The sequence below is a fragment of the Heterocephalus glaber genome, unplaced genomic scaffold (assembly GCF_053883595.1).
Source record: "Heterocephalus glaber isolate CG9 unplaced genomic scaffold, H.glaber_assembly_v1.0 deba00001538, whole genome shotgun sequence".
NCBI lineage: Eukaryota > Metazoa > Chordata > Mammalia > Rodentia > Bathyergidae > Heterocephalus > Heterocephalus glaber.
Window position 1 is genome coordinate 779,662 of NW_028258333.1, and position 15,331 is coordinate 794,992.

Sequence of the window (15,331 nt, forward strand, 5' to 3'; positions counted from 1 at the left end):
ATGTGTGCATCTGCCTGCTGGTGGGCACCGGGCCAGGTATGCTCACACGGGTGTACAGATGCATGCTGGGTCATGCAGAAGTGCTGCCCTAGCTTCCCCAGGAAACTGTACAGTTTCCTTCTGGCTGAGGCATTGTAGATTCTGACCACCGAAGCACAGGGTTCTGGTTTCCCCAAGTCCAGGCAGACACTTGTTAGATTCTCATTCATGTTCCCTCTCTCTCTCTCTCTCTCTCTGTAGGTTCAATAATTTTTTTTCAGTACTCAGGACTGAACCCAGGGCTACAGTCCAAGCCCTTTTTATTTCCCATTTTGAGACAGGGTCTCGCTGAATTGTCCAGGCTGGGCTCACACTTGCAGTCCTCCTGCCTCAGCCGCCCAGGGTGCTAGGATTACAGGCTCACACCTGGTTGTGAGTGCTGACAGATGAACGTGTACATGGAAGCATCACCCCATTGAGGCTGACTACTCTGTTACAACAGCCCTCAGGGTCTCTGCTCCTGGATTTTGTGGACTTGGATTGGCCACTGCTCCCCCCTGGGTGTCTGGGCTGTTTCGTTTGAGACAGAGATGTCGCTGCAGGAGGCTGAAACATGGAGGTTGCCCTTCTGTGGCTGAGCAGTTTCCTAAGTTTGTGTGCAGCAGGCTTTGCTGATTCATCTCTCGCTGGTGAGCTGTCTGCAGTGTCTGACTGTTATGTGTAAAACTTCCCTGAACATTCTTGCCCTGGCTTTTGGTGGCCCAAGAGTGGCGTGGCCGGGTCATGACAAAGGCGTGCGCTGAGCTTGAACAGGAGCTGAGCCTGAACAGGAGCCATGGTTTCTTGCCTTCCCCTCCTACCGCCGGGAACACGAGGCCCACACCCTCACCAACACTTGGCATTGTCAGTCTTTAATTTTAGCCATGCTGGTGGGTGTGTGGCTCTCTCCGTGGGCTGAATTTGCATTTCCCTTGTGACTAATGATATCAAGTACCTTCATATTTGGGAAAAGGCTATAATTCAAATTTTTTTACATTAAAAAAAATCCAGTGAGAAGACATTAATGTGCACCTGCAGGACGGATGCCGGCCTGCGGTGTCACATTGAGGCCCAGCTGGCGTGACTCTGACGGGCAGCTGTCAGCGTCGGTTACAGCCTAGATCACAAATCAGGCGGTGACTCAGTCAGGATGAAAAGAGAAGACAAGCAGGAAGGGCTTGTACTTAAAGAATATTTTCAAAATAGAAGAAAACGGTGAGGTGCTTTCCTCCCTCCTCACCCTCCACCCAGAGCCAGGGTTTTAGAAGGAAAATTCCAGCCACAGCCTGTGCTGGCAGACCCTGCGCCTGCGCCTGCGCCCATCCCTGGGAATATTTCAGCTCCCCTCTCCCCACCTGTTTAGGGTACTGGGGTGGAACCGAAGGCCTTCACCCAGAGCTGCATCCCCAGCCCAGTTTGTTAGCGTTTTATTTAGAGATGGGGACTTGCAGAGTGGCTGAGTTGCCCAGGGTGGGTTCAAACTTGTGACCCTCCTGCCTCAGCCTCCCAGAGTCGTGGCATTACAGATATGAGCCAGCCCTTGTCCCTCCATGTGCTCAGTCCCGACCTGGAAGGCCCAGTTCTGGCCTCATACTGGCTCTTGTGCACTTCCGGTGGCGGTGTGGTCCCCCCTTCCCGGCCTGGAACAGTTTCTGCAGTCCCCGGGGCATTTCCGGTCCTTCTGCAGCCTGAACCTCCGCATGGGAAGCTCTCCCTGCGCCCAGCCCCATCTGTGCGTCTTGGGGCGGGGTGCTGAGTGGATGCGCACCTCTGTCCAGCCTGCTTCCTGTGGGTCAGCCACACCCGCTCTGCCTGTGGGACTGCGCCTGTGTCCTCCTCTGCCCGGGGACAGAAGGGGGCGCGCGTCCTGCGATCTGACCTTCTCCTGTGACCCCGCGCCCGGCCCGTGGCAGGGGGGCGGTCACCGCCCTCTGAGTCCCTGCCGGAGGGCGGGAAGGGTCCCGTGTCCATCCCGGCCTCACCCACGCGCCAGCCCGGGACCGCACTCGGGTCCAGCTGACCGTAAGGTGTGATGGAAACGCCTGTGAGTTCATAAATCTAAAAAGTTTGTTACAGTAAAGTTGCCAGGTGTGCCCTGGACATCCTCCCCCTGGCTTCGAACACACTCGCCCCGTCTCTCCTGCCACTTTCTGCAGCAGCTCTGGAGTCCTCTTTCCTGCGTGCCTTTATCACCAGACGTGATTTTAAAAGAATTTGGTGAGTGCTTCGGCCAAGCCTCACCCCACAGAAAGGGAGCTCTTAAAAACATGCCGCTGTGTCCTCATGCCCCTTACTTATGGGACCTGGTGCTCCCCGAAGTCAAAATGACAACGAAAGGGAAGCGTTTGGAGAGGATTCGGGACCTGGAGGCAGTCAGCGCAGCAGAACTGGAGACTCACGAAAGAGGACTCCAGAGCTGCTGCAGAAAGCTGAGAATGATGGGATGAGTGGGTCTGAAGCAGGGGAGGGGACTCAGGGCAGTGGATCTCTTACTGTAATACACTGGTTTGTAATTTAAACGTTCACTGTATGTTCGCTCGTACTTCATTCCCGGGCGTTGTTAAGGTAAACGTGGCCTCTGATTCCGGAGGCTGAGCAACCCGGGGCTCTGCGTTTCTCAGTATTGTTCCAGGGCCCCGCTCTGAGTGGCTGCAGTGGAACCAGAGCCCGCAGGACGTGGCCACTGCGTGGATTCGGGGCGATTGCCAGTTGCTCCTCTGCAGTCCGGGCTGGACTGCACCCAGTCCTGCCGCACCTTATGTGAGATAGAGCAGGATTTGTCATTAATGGACAGGCCGAGGGCTCTGTGCCTTCGAAGCTTCAGAAGGCAGAAGCTTGGGAACACTGCCTATCTAAAAAGAGGTGTAATCCTTTGAATTCAACATTAGTGCACAACGTAGATTACTTTCTTGGAATTTTATGGAGTATTTTCATGAGAAATTCATAAAGCTGATTGTAAGCTATAGATCCTGAAAGGTACGCTTTGTTCCTCACTGATTGATTGATTTTGTGTTATGAATTTATTCAGGCTTGATGGCAGGAGGCTGAGACAGGAGGATCACTGCAGCTTCAAGGTCAGCCTGGGCTACATAGTGAGACCCCATCTCAAAAAAGAAAGTTTATTTATATTCTCCCATCTTTCTTCAGATAAGAAGCAGGCTTCTGTTTTCCTCACAACCTGTGAGCTGGTTCTATAATTAAACAAGCAAGAGTTGGGATGCTTTGCCAGAATTTTCATTTCCTTAAAAATGTTGTATTTTGTGATTGTAGATAGAAGTAACTCTTCATTGTAGGAAAGAATGTCACTTTTGTTTTGCTTTGGCTTTTTGAGGCAGGGTCTCACTTCTCAGCCCCGGCTGGCCTCAAATTCATGGCGATCCTTCTGCCTCAGCCTCCAGAGTGCTTTGATGACAGGTGTGCAGTGACACAGTGTGCTGATTGCAAATTATCAAGTGGGTAATGAATGGTCTGAGGAACTGGCAGCAGTTATCACAGTACTGCCTCCTGGCCAGTTTAGTCAGCTGCTGCTGTCCCTGGGTGCCTGTGCAATGGCCATGCGCAAAGCATTCCCAGCCTTGGAGCGATCAGGCCAGCCTCCGAGACAAGACACGAACAGGCAACAGAGTAAGCTGATAAAATTACAGCACTCCAAGATCTTAAGTCCAGAAAAGGTTTTGAATGATATAAAATTCAGATTTTGGCAGGCATGGTGATGCTTGCCTGTATCCCAGCACTGAGGAGGCTGAGGCAGGAGGATCACTGTGAGCCTAAAGCCAGCCTGGGCTACGTAGTGAGTTCGAGGCCAGCCTGGACTATATAGCCAGACTTTATCTCAAAAACAAAACAAAACAAAACAAAAAACATTTCACATTTTATGCAAAACTTCATCCAGAGGGAGATGGCGCATCTAGGATGCTTTGGAAATCCGTAGGAGGTGCGTGGGCCGTGACATACTGGTGGTGACCTCTACTTGAGTCTGTCTTACTTATCATGGGTCAGGGCTGTCGAGCCGCTTCCTCGGTCCCTGTCTAGTCGATGCAGAAGCACGCGTCCCGGGCAGCTGAGCTGGCCCTGTCAGGTGTCTTCGCCCAGCCTGTGGCCTGGGGGTTGAGTCTCCTTTTACCACCGGTTTAGCAGTTTTGTAACTGAAGTTCTTTCACCTGGGGTGGGGGGGTGTACTGGGAATGGAACCCAGGGCCTTTGCATCGAACTACATCCTCCCCGCCTCTTTTTTTTTAAATTTTGAGACAGGTCTCACGAGGTTGCTAGGTTGCCCAGGCTGGGCTTGCACTTTGGTCCTCCTGCCTCAGCCTCCGGAGTACTGGGGTTCCAGGCATGCACCACCACACCCAGCCGAGTTGCATTTTTAAAAGAAAGCTGGGAATTAACTGTCTCAGGCTGTCTCGCGCTGCTGTGACAGCACACTGCAGACCGGCCAGCTGAGGAGCTGCCCAAGTTTCCTTGGCCCTGATTCTGAGGCTAGGTGTCGTCAGTCAGAAGGCAGAAGGGCAGGCCCCACGAGAGGGTGGGCCCTTCACAGACTTGGCACGGACCCCTCCGGACTGAGAGGCTCGCGTTACCCTGCTGACCCCCAAGGCCACCTGGGATTGGGCGTCCAACACAGTGAATCCCTGCAGCCACCCGACGTGCGGGGGCTTTGACAGGAAGGGCGGGGGTTTCCAGACTGCAGGGGGAAATCAGGCTGCTCCGGGGAACCAACCCCCAAGATGCATTCACGCATTTCGGGTCGGGGGTGTCCTGAGCCCCTGCTCTGGATCACTTAATGCAGGCGAAGGCTGTGCTCAAAGACGCTGCTGGGAGAAGCAAAATGAGGTTTCTGCAAAGCATCTGCAGAGGTGAAGACAGGGAGAAACTCGAGCCTCGGACTCCTAGGGCTGGCGTGCAGCATGGGCCTAGTGGGGTCTGAATGGGCAGGCCTCAGGCGTCACAGAAAGGACAAGCCGAGGACTTTGCTTGCATCCAAATTGGACAGCAGATTAAAACGCCAATGGCAGGCTGGGCTTGGTGGCACACGCCTGTAATTCCAGCATTTGGGAGGCCGAGGCAGGAAGATTGCCATGAGTCCAGGGCCTGTCGGGGCTACACAGCGGGACTGTGTTTCAAAAGAAAAAAAGCCAAGGGCAGACACTGACAAAGCCAGTGCAACCCTTCCTAGCGCCCCGGGAAGTAGCACAACCCAGCCTTGAGCCCAAGAAGAGAGAGAGAGTCAGACGTCTCTTCATTTCCTGTATAGATCACACCATGAAATGAGAATGTGTAGGGTATGTTGGGTCAAAGAAAATACACATTGGGATTAATTTCCTTTTGCCTTTATTAAGGTAGTCCCTAGAAAATTTATTTTTTTCCAGACAGGGTCTTGCTTGTGTAATTCAGGCTGGCCTTAAACTCACTGTGTAGCCCTGCTGGACTTGAACTCATGGCGATCCTCCTGCCTCAGCCTCCTGAGTGCTGGGACTATAAGTGTGCAGTTTTTATTCCCATCTGAATTTGCAATGTGGGCATCTAGCAAAGTGTTGTCTGTCCCTTTGGGGACGGATGAGTGGTGATCGAGGACTCCCCCAAGACATGTGACATCTGGGGCGTATTTGCTGGCAGTTGCGTAGAGCTCACACCCGGCACTCAGTGATTGCAGAGGCCCAGGCCCCTGACACTGGCAGAGGCGATGAAGGCTGGAAAGCAAGACAGGAGGGTGCTCAGCAGCACCCAGGGGCGCTTGCTCTGGCCAGGGCGGGTGGAAGGGACGAAGTGCTCACAGAGGGATTTCAGTGCCCACAGCCGAGTGGGTTCCTGTAAAAGATTAAGCAATTATGTGCCAGGCGAGGTGGTGCACGCCTGTAACCTCAGCACCCGAGAGACTGAGGCAGGAGGATCACCTCGAGTTACAGGCCATCCTTGGCTACATCATGAGTCCCTGCTTCAAAAAACAAGAAAAGAAAAAAAGAAAAGCCATCCATGCAGTGCTGATCTCTGCCGGGGGGGTGTCCCGACCCCGCATCCCCAGGCCCCTCCGTCCCCTTTGCTGGCAGCCCCACTGCCCAGGCAGGAGCTTCAGGGTCACCTGGCTTCTCTTCCTCCCTCATTCCCCTGCCCCAGCCCTGTCCCCTTGCTGGGCCTTCCACGCCCCTCCACACCCCTTAGCTGCTGGTGCGCCAGTGGTGAGCTTGAGCAGGTGTTGTGGGGAACGGAGACCCAGCCCTGGCAGCCACCTCTGGCACCCCGGGAGGACCGCAGGGCCCCTCGACCCCCAGTCCCCTGGCCTGCTGTGCCCCTGGCCTCTGACCGCTTCCCTCTTGTTTCCAGACCGGCCTTATTGTCGCCTGCTACCATGGCTTTGTGGACACCGTGTTGGCCCTGGCAGAGTGTCCCCATGTGGATGTCAACTGGCAGGACAACGAGGGGAACACGGCTCTGATCACGGCCGTGCAGGCAGGTAAGAGCCAGACTCCCTCGCCTGCCCCAGGGCAGGTCGAGAAGGGCCCTGCTGCAGACTGGGTCAGAGCAGGCCTCAGCAGGTGACCTGGCCCTCTGTGGCAGGCTAGAGACACGGAGCTGCCAGCCCTGTGTGTGAGGGGTGTCTCCAAGGTGTCCTGCGCCTCACCTGTTAGAATTGTGTTCAGTTAGCCGGGCACGGTGGAGCACGCCTGTAATAGAAGCACTCGAGAGGCTGAGGCAGGAGGATCACTGCAAGATCAAGGCCAGGGAGGACTACTCAGCAAGACCCTGCTCAGTACTCAGTGTTCAGACACTTTTTAGGCAAACAAAGTCATGCTTGTGCCTCTGTCACCACACTTGATTTGTAACATTGGCCTTGACCAAGAATATACACCAATTTTTTTTCTTTTTGAGTTACTGGGCATTGAACCCAGGACTTTCACAGTGAGCTACATGCCCAGCCCCTTTTCAAAAGTTTTTTATTTTGAGACAGCATCTCCCTAGATTGCTGAATTGCTCAGGCTTGGCTCAAAATTGTGATCCTCCTGCCTCAGCCTCCCAAAACCTTGGGATTACAGGTGTGCAGCACCACACCCAGCGAAAAAGAGAACTGATCTTTTCCCAAGTGCTGTTCTCCTCAGCTCACAGCTGGTGCTTTATAGCCTCACGATCCCCGGATCCCCTGGGACCACTGAGGATAGGAAACGTGCCTAGAAGTGTGGAGTCCGAGCTGAACGCCTGCAGGCTTCTTTCTCGTCCTTGTTACCTGTCCATTGCAGCGAGGGGCGCAGCTTGTTGTTTATTGTTTTCCGAGTTCTGTGCAAAGCCAGGCCGGATCTGCCGGCAAGGAGGCGACTTCGGTGACATCAGCGTCTGGAGAGTGCATGGCGCGGCCCGCTCGGAGGTCGGGGTGACCCTGGGGTCCCGGCCTGCAGGGGCACCCCGAGGTGGAATTTGGGGGACCGCTCCGCAGGGGAGCAGCCCACCGGGGCTGTGACCTGTGACAAGGGGTCAGCGCGGAGGGAGGGTCCTAGGCCAGGCAGGGCTGGAGTCCTGCGGGAGGGGAGGCTGCGTGTCTTCCTGACGCAGGTGCGCGAAGGTTGCAGGGAGGGGAGGGGCCGCCAGCCAGCAGTGCGGCTGACAGCACAGCCTCCGGTGGGGTGTGGAGGGCGCTAGGGGCCTGGGTTGGCTGTTGGGCCTTGGTGCAGAAGCAGCGAATAGGGAGCCAATGGGCATGGTGGTGAAGGCCTGTGATCCCAGCACTTGGGGAGGCTGAGGCAGGAGGATCGCTGTGGGTTCAAGGCCAGCCTGGGCGACATAGCAAGACCCTATCTCAAAAAACCAGAGAGAGAGAGAGAGAGAGAGAGAGTCAGAGAGACAGAGAGAGACAGACCAGGGAGTTTGAGAAACGGGTCCATTTATCCACCGTGCCAGCCAGGGCAAGGATGGTGCTCCGAATGTTGTCCCTGCTGGGAGCTGGGAACGCAGACTGGACGGCGGGGTTCTGGATGGTGAGGGCCTTGAGTGGACCTGCATGGGCTCACGACCAGCGTGGGTCTGACCCTGCAGCCCAAGCTGCCCTTGAACTAGAGGTGACCCTCCTGCCTCAGCCTTCTGAGTGTTGGGATTAGCAGTGTGTGTCATGGTGCCTGGCAGCAGGAGTGAGTTCTGTGTCTCCTCTTGAGCCCCACCTGGTCCTCAAGTCCTGGTCCAGATGTGTGGCTCGTGTGGCTTGTTCTGTCCCCACCAGGGCTGTCGGGGTTGGGAGGCCACATTCGCTGTGCTCTATGTGGTGAGCGGCCCTGGCATGGTCTTTGGGTCGGAAAGGGCTGTGGGCTGGATATGCATGGGGTGAGTGGGCCCTGGTGCCCTGGCCCCCAGGAATGCGGTGGCCGGTGTGGAATGCACCTGTCACAGAGCAGTGGGAGTGAAGGCCCAGGCAGTGCTGGGGACTGAGCCCGGTCAGGCTGGATGCACTTGAGAGGGCCGAGCAGAGGTGTTGCTGTCAGGGCTGTCACTTGGGGGCCCCCGAGCTGTGACCAAGACCCACCCACCCCGCCCAGCTGGACCCCAAGCTTCCGGCCCCAGGCCCAGAGCAGGCTGCTGAGGTTTCCACCAAAAATGTCCCCCAAGCCAGGCGCGGTGGCACACGCCTGTGATCCCAGCACTCGGGAGGCTGAGGCAGGAGGATCGCTGCAGTTCCAGCCCAGCTTGGGCTGCACAGTGAGCTCAAGGCCACATGAATCACATCACAAGACCCTGTCTCAAGACCCCCCACAGAAAAAAGAAAAAAAAAGAGCAGAAATGCATAGGTTTCTAGGTCGGAAGGGCAAGCTGAGGTGTGTGCAGCTTCAAGTTTACGCAGCTGCCAAGTGGCCGGTTTATTCCTCCTGAAGGCTCCAGGCTCTTGCAGCCGATGGCTTCCGTCTCTGGGCTGTTCACCCTTGAGTGGGCGTCTCAAGTCCTCATGCAATTCTCTGATTCAATTTGCACGTGAGCCTCGCCTCTGTCTGCTGGGCTTTTGGCTCCAGCATCTCGCTGCAGCAGGCACAGCCCGAGGGGACAGTTGTTGCTTTAGCTCAAGGCTGGGGATTCCACCGGGTGGCTTCCCAGAAACACGTGACGCTGCCCCTTTGGTCCCAGTGGCCCCCCAGCTCCAATGCTGCGGCTCACATTGCTGCTGGGAATTGAGTCAGGGCCGTCCGGGAAGAGGGCCAGGCCCCTGCCAGCAGCCCCTTTTGGGCGAAGGGAGAGGGGCGTGGCGGTGCACACCTGTGGCCCCAGTGCTTGGGGGGCTGAGGCAGGGACATCGCTGTGAGTTCGGGGCCTGCCTGGGCTACTTAGTGAGTTTGAGGCCAGGCTGAACCGCATAGAGACCCTGTCTCAGGAAAGCCCCCCAAAGCTCTTGCAGACATAGGTCGTGGGCCGGGTGGTGGGGTGACAGAGACTGCAGGGTTGCGGCCCGTTCGCCCCAAGCTGCATGGTGCTGTTCAGCGGAACTGTGGGTAATATTTGCTGGCGCAGCTGGGTTTGCGCTGAGAGCGAGGGGCCCTGCCTCCGATGGACTCCGCGGTGATGCCTGAACTTGGGTGCAGATGCCCCTCCTCCTTGGGACCCGGCACCGGTCTAGGCTGCAGGGGCAGTCAGTGCGGGATGGCCGTGCAGCCGTCCATCCGTGCAAGACTGACGCAAAACCGACCAAGGCACGGAGCAGCAGGCCACGACGGCCCGCCCGCTTTCTTCCGGCCGAGAGGGCGCAGCTCCCCTGGAACGGTGGCCGTGGGCGCTGTGGCCTCCTCCTCCTGGCCTTTGCCATCCCGTGGTCGTGACACTGAATCTCCACGGCCGGCCTGCGCTCCCCGCCTGGGCAGGGTGTGTGGGGGACTCCGGGCTGGGACCCAGCGGCTGGCTCCGGCCAGAGCCGGGAGGTAAATTGCCGCTCCTGCTCCTTTTTCCTTCAGAGCTCGGACTGAACCCGAGGCCACTGCACTGAGCCACACTCCCAGCCCCCTTTCGCAGTTTTCACTTCGAGACAGCGTCCCCCTGAGCACTGTGGCCTCCCAGGCCCCTGCCGCCCCATCTCGGCCTCCGGGTGAGAGCTTGGGGCGCCCACGCAGCATTTCCAAAGCCGAGGGTTCCCTCTGCTGGAGTCGTCGGAGAACTACACTGTTTTGGACACCGGTCTCATTGCGTAGTTCAGGCTGGCCTTGAACTCGTCCTCATGCTGGCCGAGGAGACTGGGTGGTGGGCAGCAGGAATAGCAGGGACAGCCGGTTCGGGGGGTGAAGCCCGGCGGGGCACGGTGCCCTGATGGTGGGGAAAGGTGGGGCAGACGCGGGCCAGGCTGGGTAGGAGGGTGGCGCGGCGGAATTCCCAGATTGGCTGGAGGCCTGGGGAGGTGTTGCCGCTGTTGGGGTCCCTGCTTTGGGTAGTGATGGGAATTAAAACAAAAGCGCTAGTGTGCAGGACAAAGCTTCCATTAGGAGGGAGGAATGGGAGAGACTTTGGGCAGAGAAGCCGACAAGCACAGGCCGGCCCTTGATGGAGCAGGGCCAGAGAGCTGGCTCCGGATGTGTGGCTGTAGGACTCAGGGTGCGGACGGCCAGCCTCGGAGGCGGGGCTGAGCCAGGGCTGGGCCTCTCGGATGTCACCCGGCCGTGGGCCAGGCTCCGGGACCCAGGCTGGGGGCGGTCGGTCCCCGGGAAGGTGCTGTGTCCATCCTGCAGCCTCAGGTGATCACAGGCGGTGGTGGAGACGTGGGGAGCCGGGTCCCCAGACCTCTCCCCTCGGTGTCCGCTCTCTGGAAGGGACGAGACCCTGTGACCTCAGGGCTGACACAGCTGTAGATGGCGCCCCTGGGACCCTCTGTGGGGCTGGGCCGGCTCTGAGCGGGGCTCTGCTTGGCCCTCGGCTCCCCAGGCGTCTGTGACCTGCCAGGAGTCAGGGTGCAGAGCGACTCTGGCTTTGAGTCTCTGACCGTCCCAGAAAACCCAGATCGGGCTTTTCCCATGGCGCAGGCGAGGGCTGGGGTGCTGACTCCCCCGGGTTTCTGGCCGCAGGGACCAACAGTGCTGACGCTGAGGGGGCCGGCGGGGAGGGGGAGGTGTTGGGGTGCGGGGCTCGGAGCTGATGCCTGGGCTGGGCAGCGGGATGAGGACAGGGCGTGGTCAGGGAGGGGTCCGTGGGGAGGAGAGCTGGGCCTCTGCGGTGGCCCTGGAGAGAGTGCCGGGTAACCGGAGTTACCCTCCGGTGTCCACGGAAGGCCGGGTTCTGGGACCGCTGCTCCACAGGCCCCCGCCGGCCTCCCCTGTCCCGGGGAGATCACAGAGCCGGTGCCCAGTCCAGTGGGGAGGCCAGGGCACCGCGCCCAGGGGCTGCAGCATCGTCCCTGCACCTCGGCCCCGGGGTGCTGCTGTCTTCGGCCCGTTTCTCTCCGGGAGGCAGGCTCATGGATCCACGGTGCACTCGGAAGCGGGCTGGGGTCAGCAGGAAGCCGCCAGCCATGCTGCCTGTGAGTCTGAACGCTCCTAGTTTCCGGTATTAATTCACAGTTTGTTTATGTTTTCCCGGGTTTTCTCTTAGTGCACGTTTGCACTCCACAGCGCTTACATTCGTCCTCGGGACTGGGTGCGCACAGTGGACGCGTCTTCATCCTTTCTTGTCCCTTCCTCTCCCTCCTTCCTCTCTCTGTCTCTGGATCCTCTTGCCATTTGCAAAAGATCTAACTTCCTATTTCCCATTGTCTTTTAAAAAATTATTTATACTTTAGGGTTTTCATATAAGAGAAGTTACGTGATATTTCAGCTTGTGTGTCTGATTTCTCTTAACATGGCCTCAGGGTCCAGCCGCTTTCCTGCAAATGCCTCAAGTTTATCTTGCTTTATGGCACAGTAGGGCTCCATGGTGTGTAAACTCCACATTTTCTTTACCCATTCATCTGTGGCTGGACATACAGGCTGCTTCCAAGATTTAGCTATCGTGAATGGAGCTGCTGTGAACATGGGTGTGCACGGATCACTGTAATGAGATGTCTTCAACTCTGCTTTGAAGATACCGAGTCGGGAATAGCTGGGTCGAATGGGATTTCCAGCTTCTGTTTCCTCAGGACTCTCCATGCTGTTCTCTGCAGCAGTTGTTTATGCTCTCGCCAGCAGTGCAGAAGGGCTCCTTCCTCCCCACAGCCTTGCCAGCATTTGGTATTATTTGATTTCTTGATGATGATGGCCGTTCTTTCCGGAGTGAGATGGAAGCTCAATGCAGTTTTAATATGAAGTTCTCTAATGGCCAAAGACATTGATTTCATGCATTTATAGACCACGTGTACTTGTCCTGAGAAGTGTCTAATCCTTTCACTTGCTCTTATTTTGGGAGGAGGGTCTGATGTTTTTGGCTCCTTTTGTATTCTACATGTTGGATCCCTGTCAGAGGAGTAGCTGGGGACAATTTCTGCCCATTCTGTAGGTTGTTTCTCTTCTCTGCCATTTGTGCTGTTTGCTGTGCAGAAGCTTTTTATCTGATGTGATCCCATTTGTTGATTCATGATGATGGAGGCATCACAGTCCCCGATTCTGAGTCATATTATAAAGCAGCACTGGTGAGAACAGCACTGCATTTGACTCGAAAACAGACTTGAGGATCAATCGACAGAGGGAGGGAGCCGCAGAAACAGGCCCCGGCACATTCAACCCGCTGAGCTGTGCCCGAGGGGCCAAAACCACACCCTGCAAGATCTCCTTTTCCGCAAATGGTGCTGGGAGAACTGGGTGCTAGGCCGGCTGGCAGTGAGGCCACCTTTGCCATCCCTGCTGAGGTCACCGAGACACAGCAGCTGTGGGGTGGGGCTGCCTTTGGCCTGGTGGGGTCGGCCATGAAACCCACGCCGGGCCTGGAGGACGGGGCTTCTCTGAGGGGATCCTGGGGACTCTGGCCATCCTGGGTGTGGGTGCACAGCTGGGCAGCGTGAGGGTTTGGCCTCCTGGCATCCAGATTGGGTGCAGACCCGGATGCTGTGAGGTCCAGCCGTGTGCAGGACAGCCCCAAAACCAGGTCAGCAAGGGGAGGCCCGGCCTGCTCTCAGGGCCCAAGCGGGCGGCCTGGATGGAGGCCCCAGGGCCACTGCTCTGGCAGAGGTGCTTTCCGAGGTCGGAGTTCTCTGCAGGTCACCCCAGAAGGGCTATTGGCTTCCCATGCCCACCCCCAGCCTCGAGCTCTGTGCGCATTTTGAGACTTTCTGGGCAAAAGCAGAACAGCACTCTTGTCTGTGTTTAGGAGCAAGGCGCCAAAGGGGAGAAATCTATGTTCTCCTTTTAAAAATGTGTTAGTTTTGATTTTTTCAGTTCAGGCCTGCAGCGCATCGTGATCCTGGTCTTCGTGGGGAGTTGGGGCGCACACAGTACAACTTCCTTCTTCCTCATCCCTCCCCGACTCTCCCTCTGTCTCTTGGTCTGATCCACCTCCCTGGAGAAACCTGTGTTCTCCAGTGAATATTCTTACCTGTGCAGGTCTGTGGCTGAGGACTGTGTGTGTGTGTGTGTAATGGCTTCCCAGTGGCAACAGAGGCGTCAGCATCAGCTGTCAGCTGCACTGGAGACATCCACTCGCTTGGATAAAGCTCCAGCACCAGGACCTGGAGCTCATTTACAGCTGTTGGCCTGCAGCTCCTTCGGGAGCTCTCGGCCACTCCCCTGGCAGCTCCCGCTGCACCTCCGGTCTGGGGACTGAGCCTCCCAGGCCTTGGCTGCAGGGCTGTGTGGAGGGGATGGGATCTGCGGCACCAAGACCTCTGGCTTCCAGCTTCCTGGAGCCCAGGAAGATCCTGGCTGGGATCTGGCAGGACGCGCACGGGGACTTGGGACCAGGTGGATGCCAATCTCTCTCTGTCTCCCTCTCTGTCTCCCCCTCACTTACTCTTACACTTCCTGTTCCAGGCCATGCCACCATCACCAACTACCTGTTGAACTACTTCCCGGGCCTGGACCTGGAGAGGAGGAATGCGTTCGGCTTCACGGCCCTGATGAAAGCTGCCATGCAGGGCCGTACCGACTGCGTCCGAGCCCTGATGCTGGCAGGTACGTCCCGCCTCCCGCTGCCCACAGGTCCCCAGCCCCGGAATGGAAGCTGCCCCTGCAGAGAACAGACCATGCCTCCCTGTCCGCAGCCACGGATCAGATAGGCCGAGGCTGACAGGGCAGGGACGGGCAGGGCTTTGCCGAGGTGCTGGCTGCTGGCGCCTGCGTGTCAGAAGCCACAAGCCAGGGCTGCAGGGCTTCGGTCATAGCATTGGGGACCCCGAAGACACCCCGCTTCTTGCTCCCTGCTGAGCTTGGGAGAGGGTGACAGCTTCCGTCCTCCTGGCCACCCTGCTGCTCCTCAGCCCGCCCGTGCAGGTCCTTAGCAGCCCTGCCTGGCTGTGCACAGTGGGGCCCGGCTGTGGGCAATGCAGGATGAAGGGCGGCACAGGATGCGCCAGCCATGCTGCCCACTGCTCACTGAGGGTCGAGTTGGGGCCGTGTGCTGTGCAGCTTTTCCCCTTCCGTCCTTCCGTCCTTCCTTCCTTCCTTCCTTCCTTCCATCCTTCCTTCCGTCCTTCCTACCTTCCCCCATGCTCCTCCCTCTCCCCCGCCTCTCTGTCTCTGTCTTTCTCTCTCTTTCTCTGTCTCTCAGTACTGGGGATCGAACCCAGGGCCTTCACACTGAGCCATATCCTCTGCCCTCTGCTGATATCTTATTTTGAGACAGAGTCTCCCTAAGTTGCCCAGGCTGGCCTCAAACTGGAAATCTTCCTGTCTCAGCCTCCCAGAGTGCTGGGACCACAGGTGTGTGCACCACGCCCGGCTGGCATTTCCCGTTCCCTTGTGAGTCAGAGTGGGAAGTGCTCAGGCTAAGTGCAGACCAACAGGGCCGGCCCCGTCAGCCTGCAGAACCTCTCCCCTGTCCCACCCCGAGACGGGAGCAATGCCCCCTTTCTCTCCCCTGCAAACCCCAAGGACAGCAGGACTTTGGTGACTCCTGAGCCACCTCCCCGTGACTGGTCTCTGTGGTTCTGGTCCTGACCCGAGGGTGGCATCACAGATCGCCCTGGGTGCAGCCTCGGCAGGTTATTTTGAGAAGTAAGTGAGAAACTGAAAAGTGCATGTAGGGTTGGATATGGAATCAGCACCTAGCAACTCAGTCGCTGCTGCTATTACTCAGTTTCCTTGTTTTCATTTAGCCTCATTTTTGGTCTGGGCCCTGAGTTGGGCTGGTCCTGGCTGGCACTGTGGGGCCCGGAGAGGTGGCCTCTCCCTCTGTCTCAGTCCATCCCTCCGCTGTGACAGGTGCCCAGGCGGGTGACTTAAAGACTTGGGCACTCATGGCTTCC

The 15,331-nt window shown here is 57.5% G+C and overlaps 1 protein-coding gene across 2 annotated transcripts in view; it reads left to right on the forward strand.

Moving 5' to 3' along the window:
* The window catches only part of Ankrd33b (ankyrin repeat domain 33B), a 44,506-nt gene that overhangs the window by 15,105 nt on the left and 14,070 nt on the right, over nt 1-15,331 (forward strand). For both annotated transcript variants that reach the window (XM_087189234.1, XM_004845268.3), the window contains exons 2-3: nt 6,340-6,469; nt 13,899-14,039. In XM_087189234.1, coding sequence (XP_087045360.1) covers nt 13,985-14,039 — 55 coding nt within the window. In that variant the 5' untranslated portion in view covers nt 6,340-6,469; nt 13,899-13,984. The remainder of the gene's footprint in view (nt 1-6,339; nt 6,470-13,898; nt 14,040-15,331) is intronic.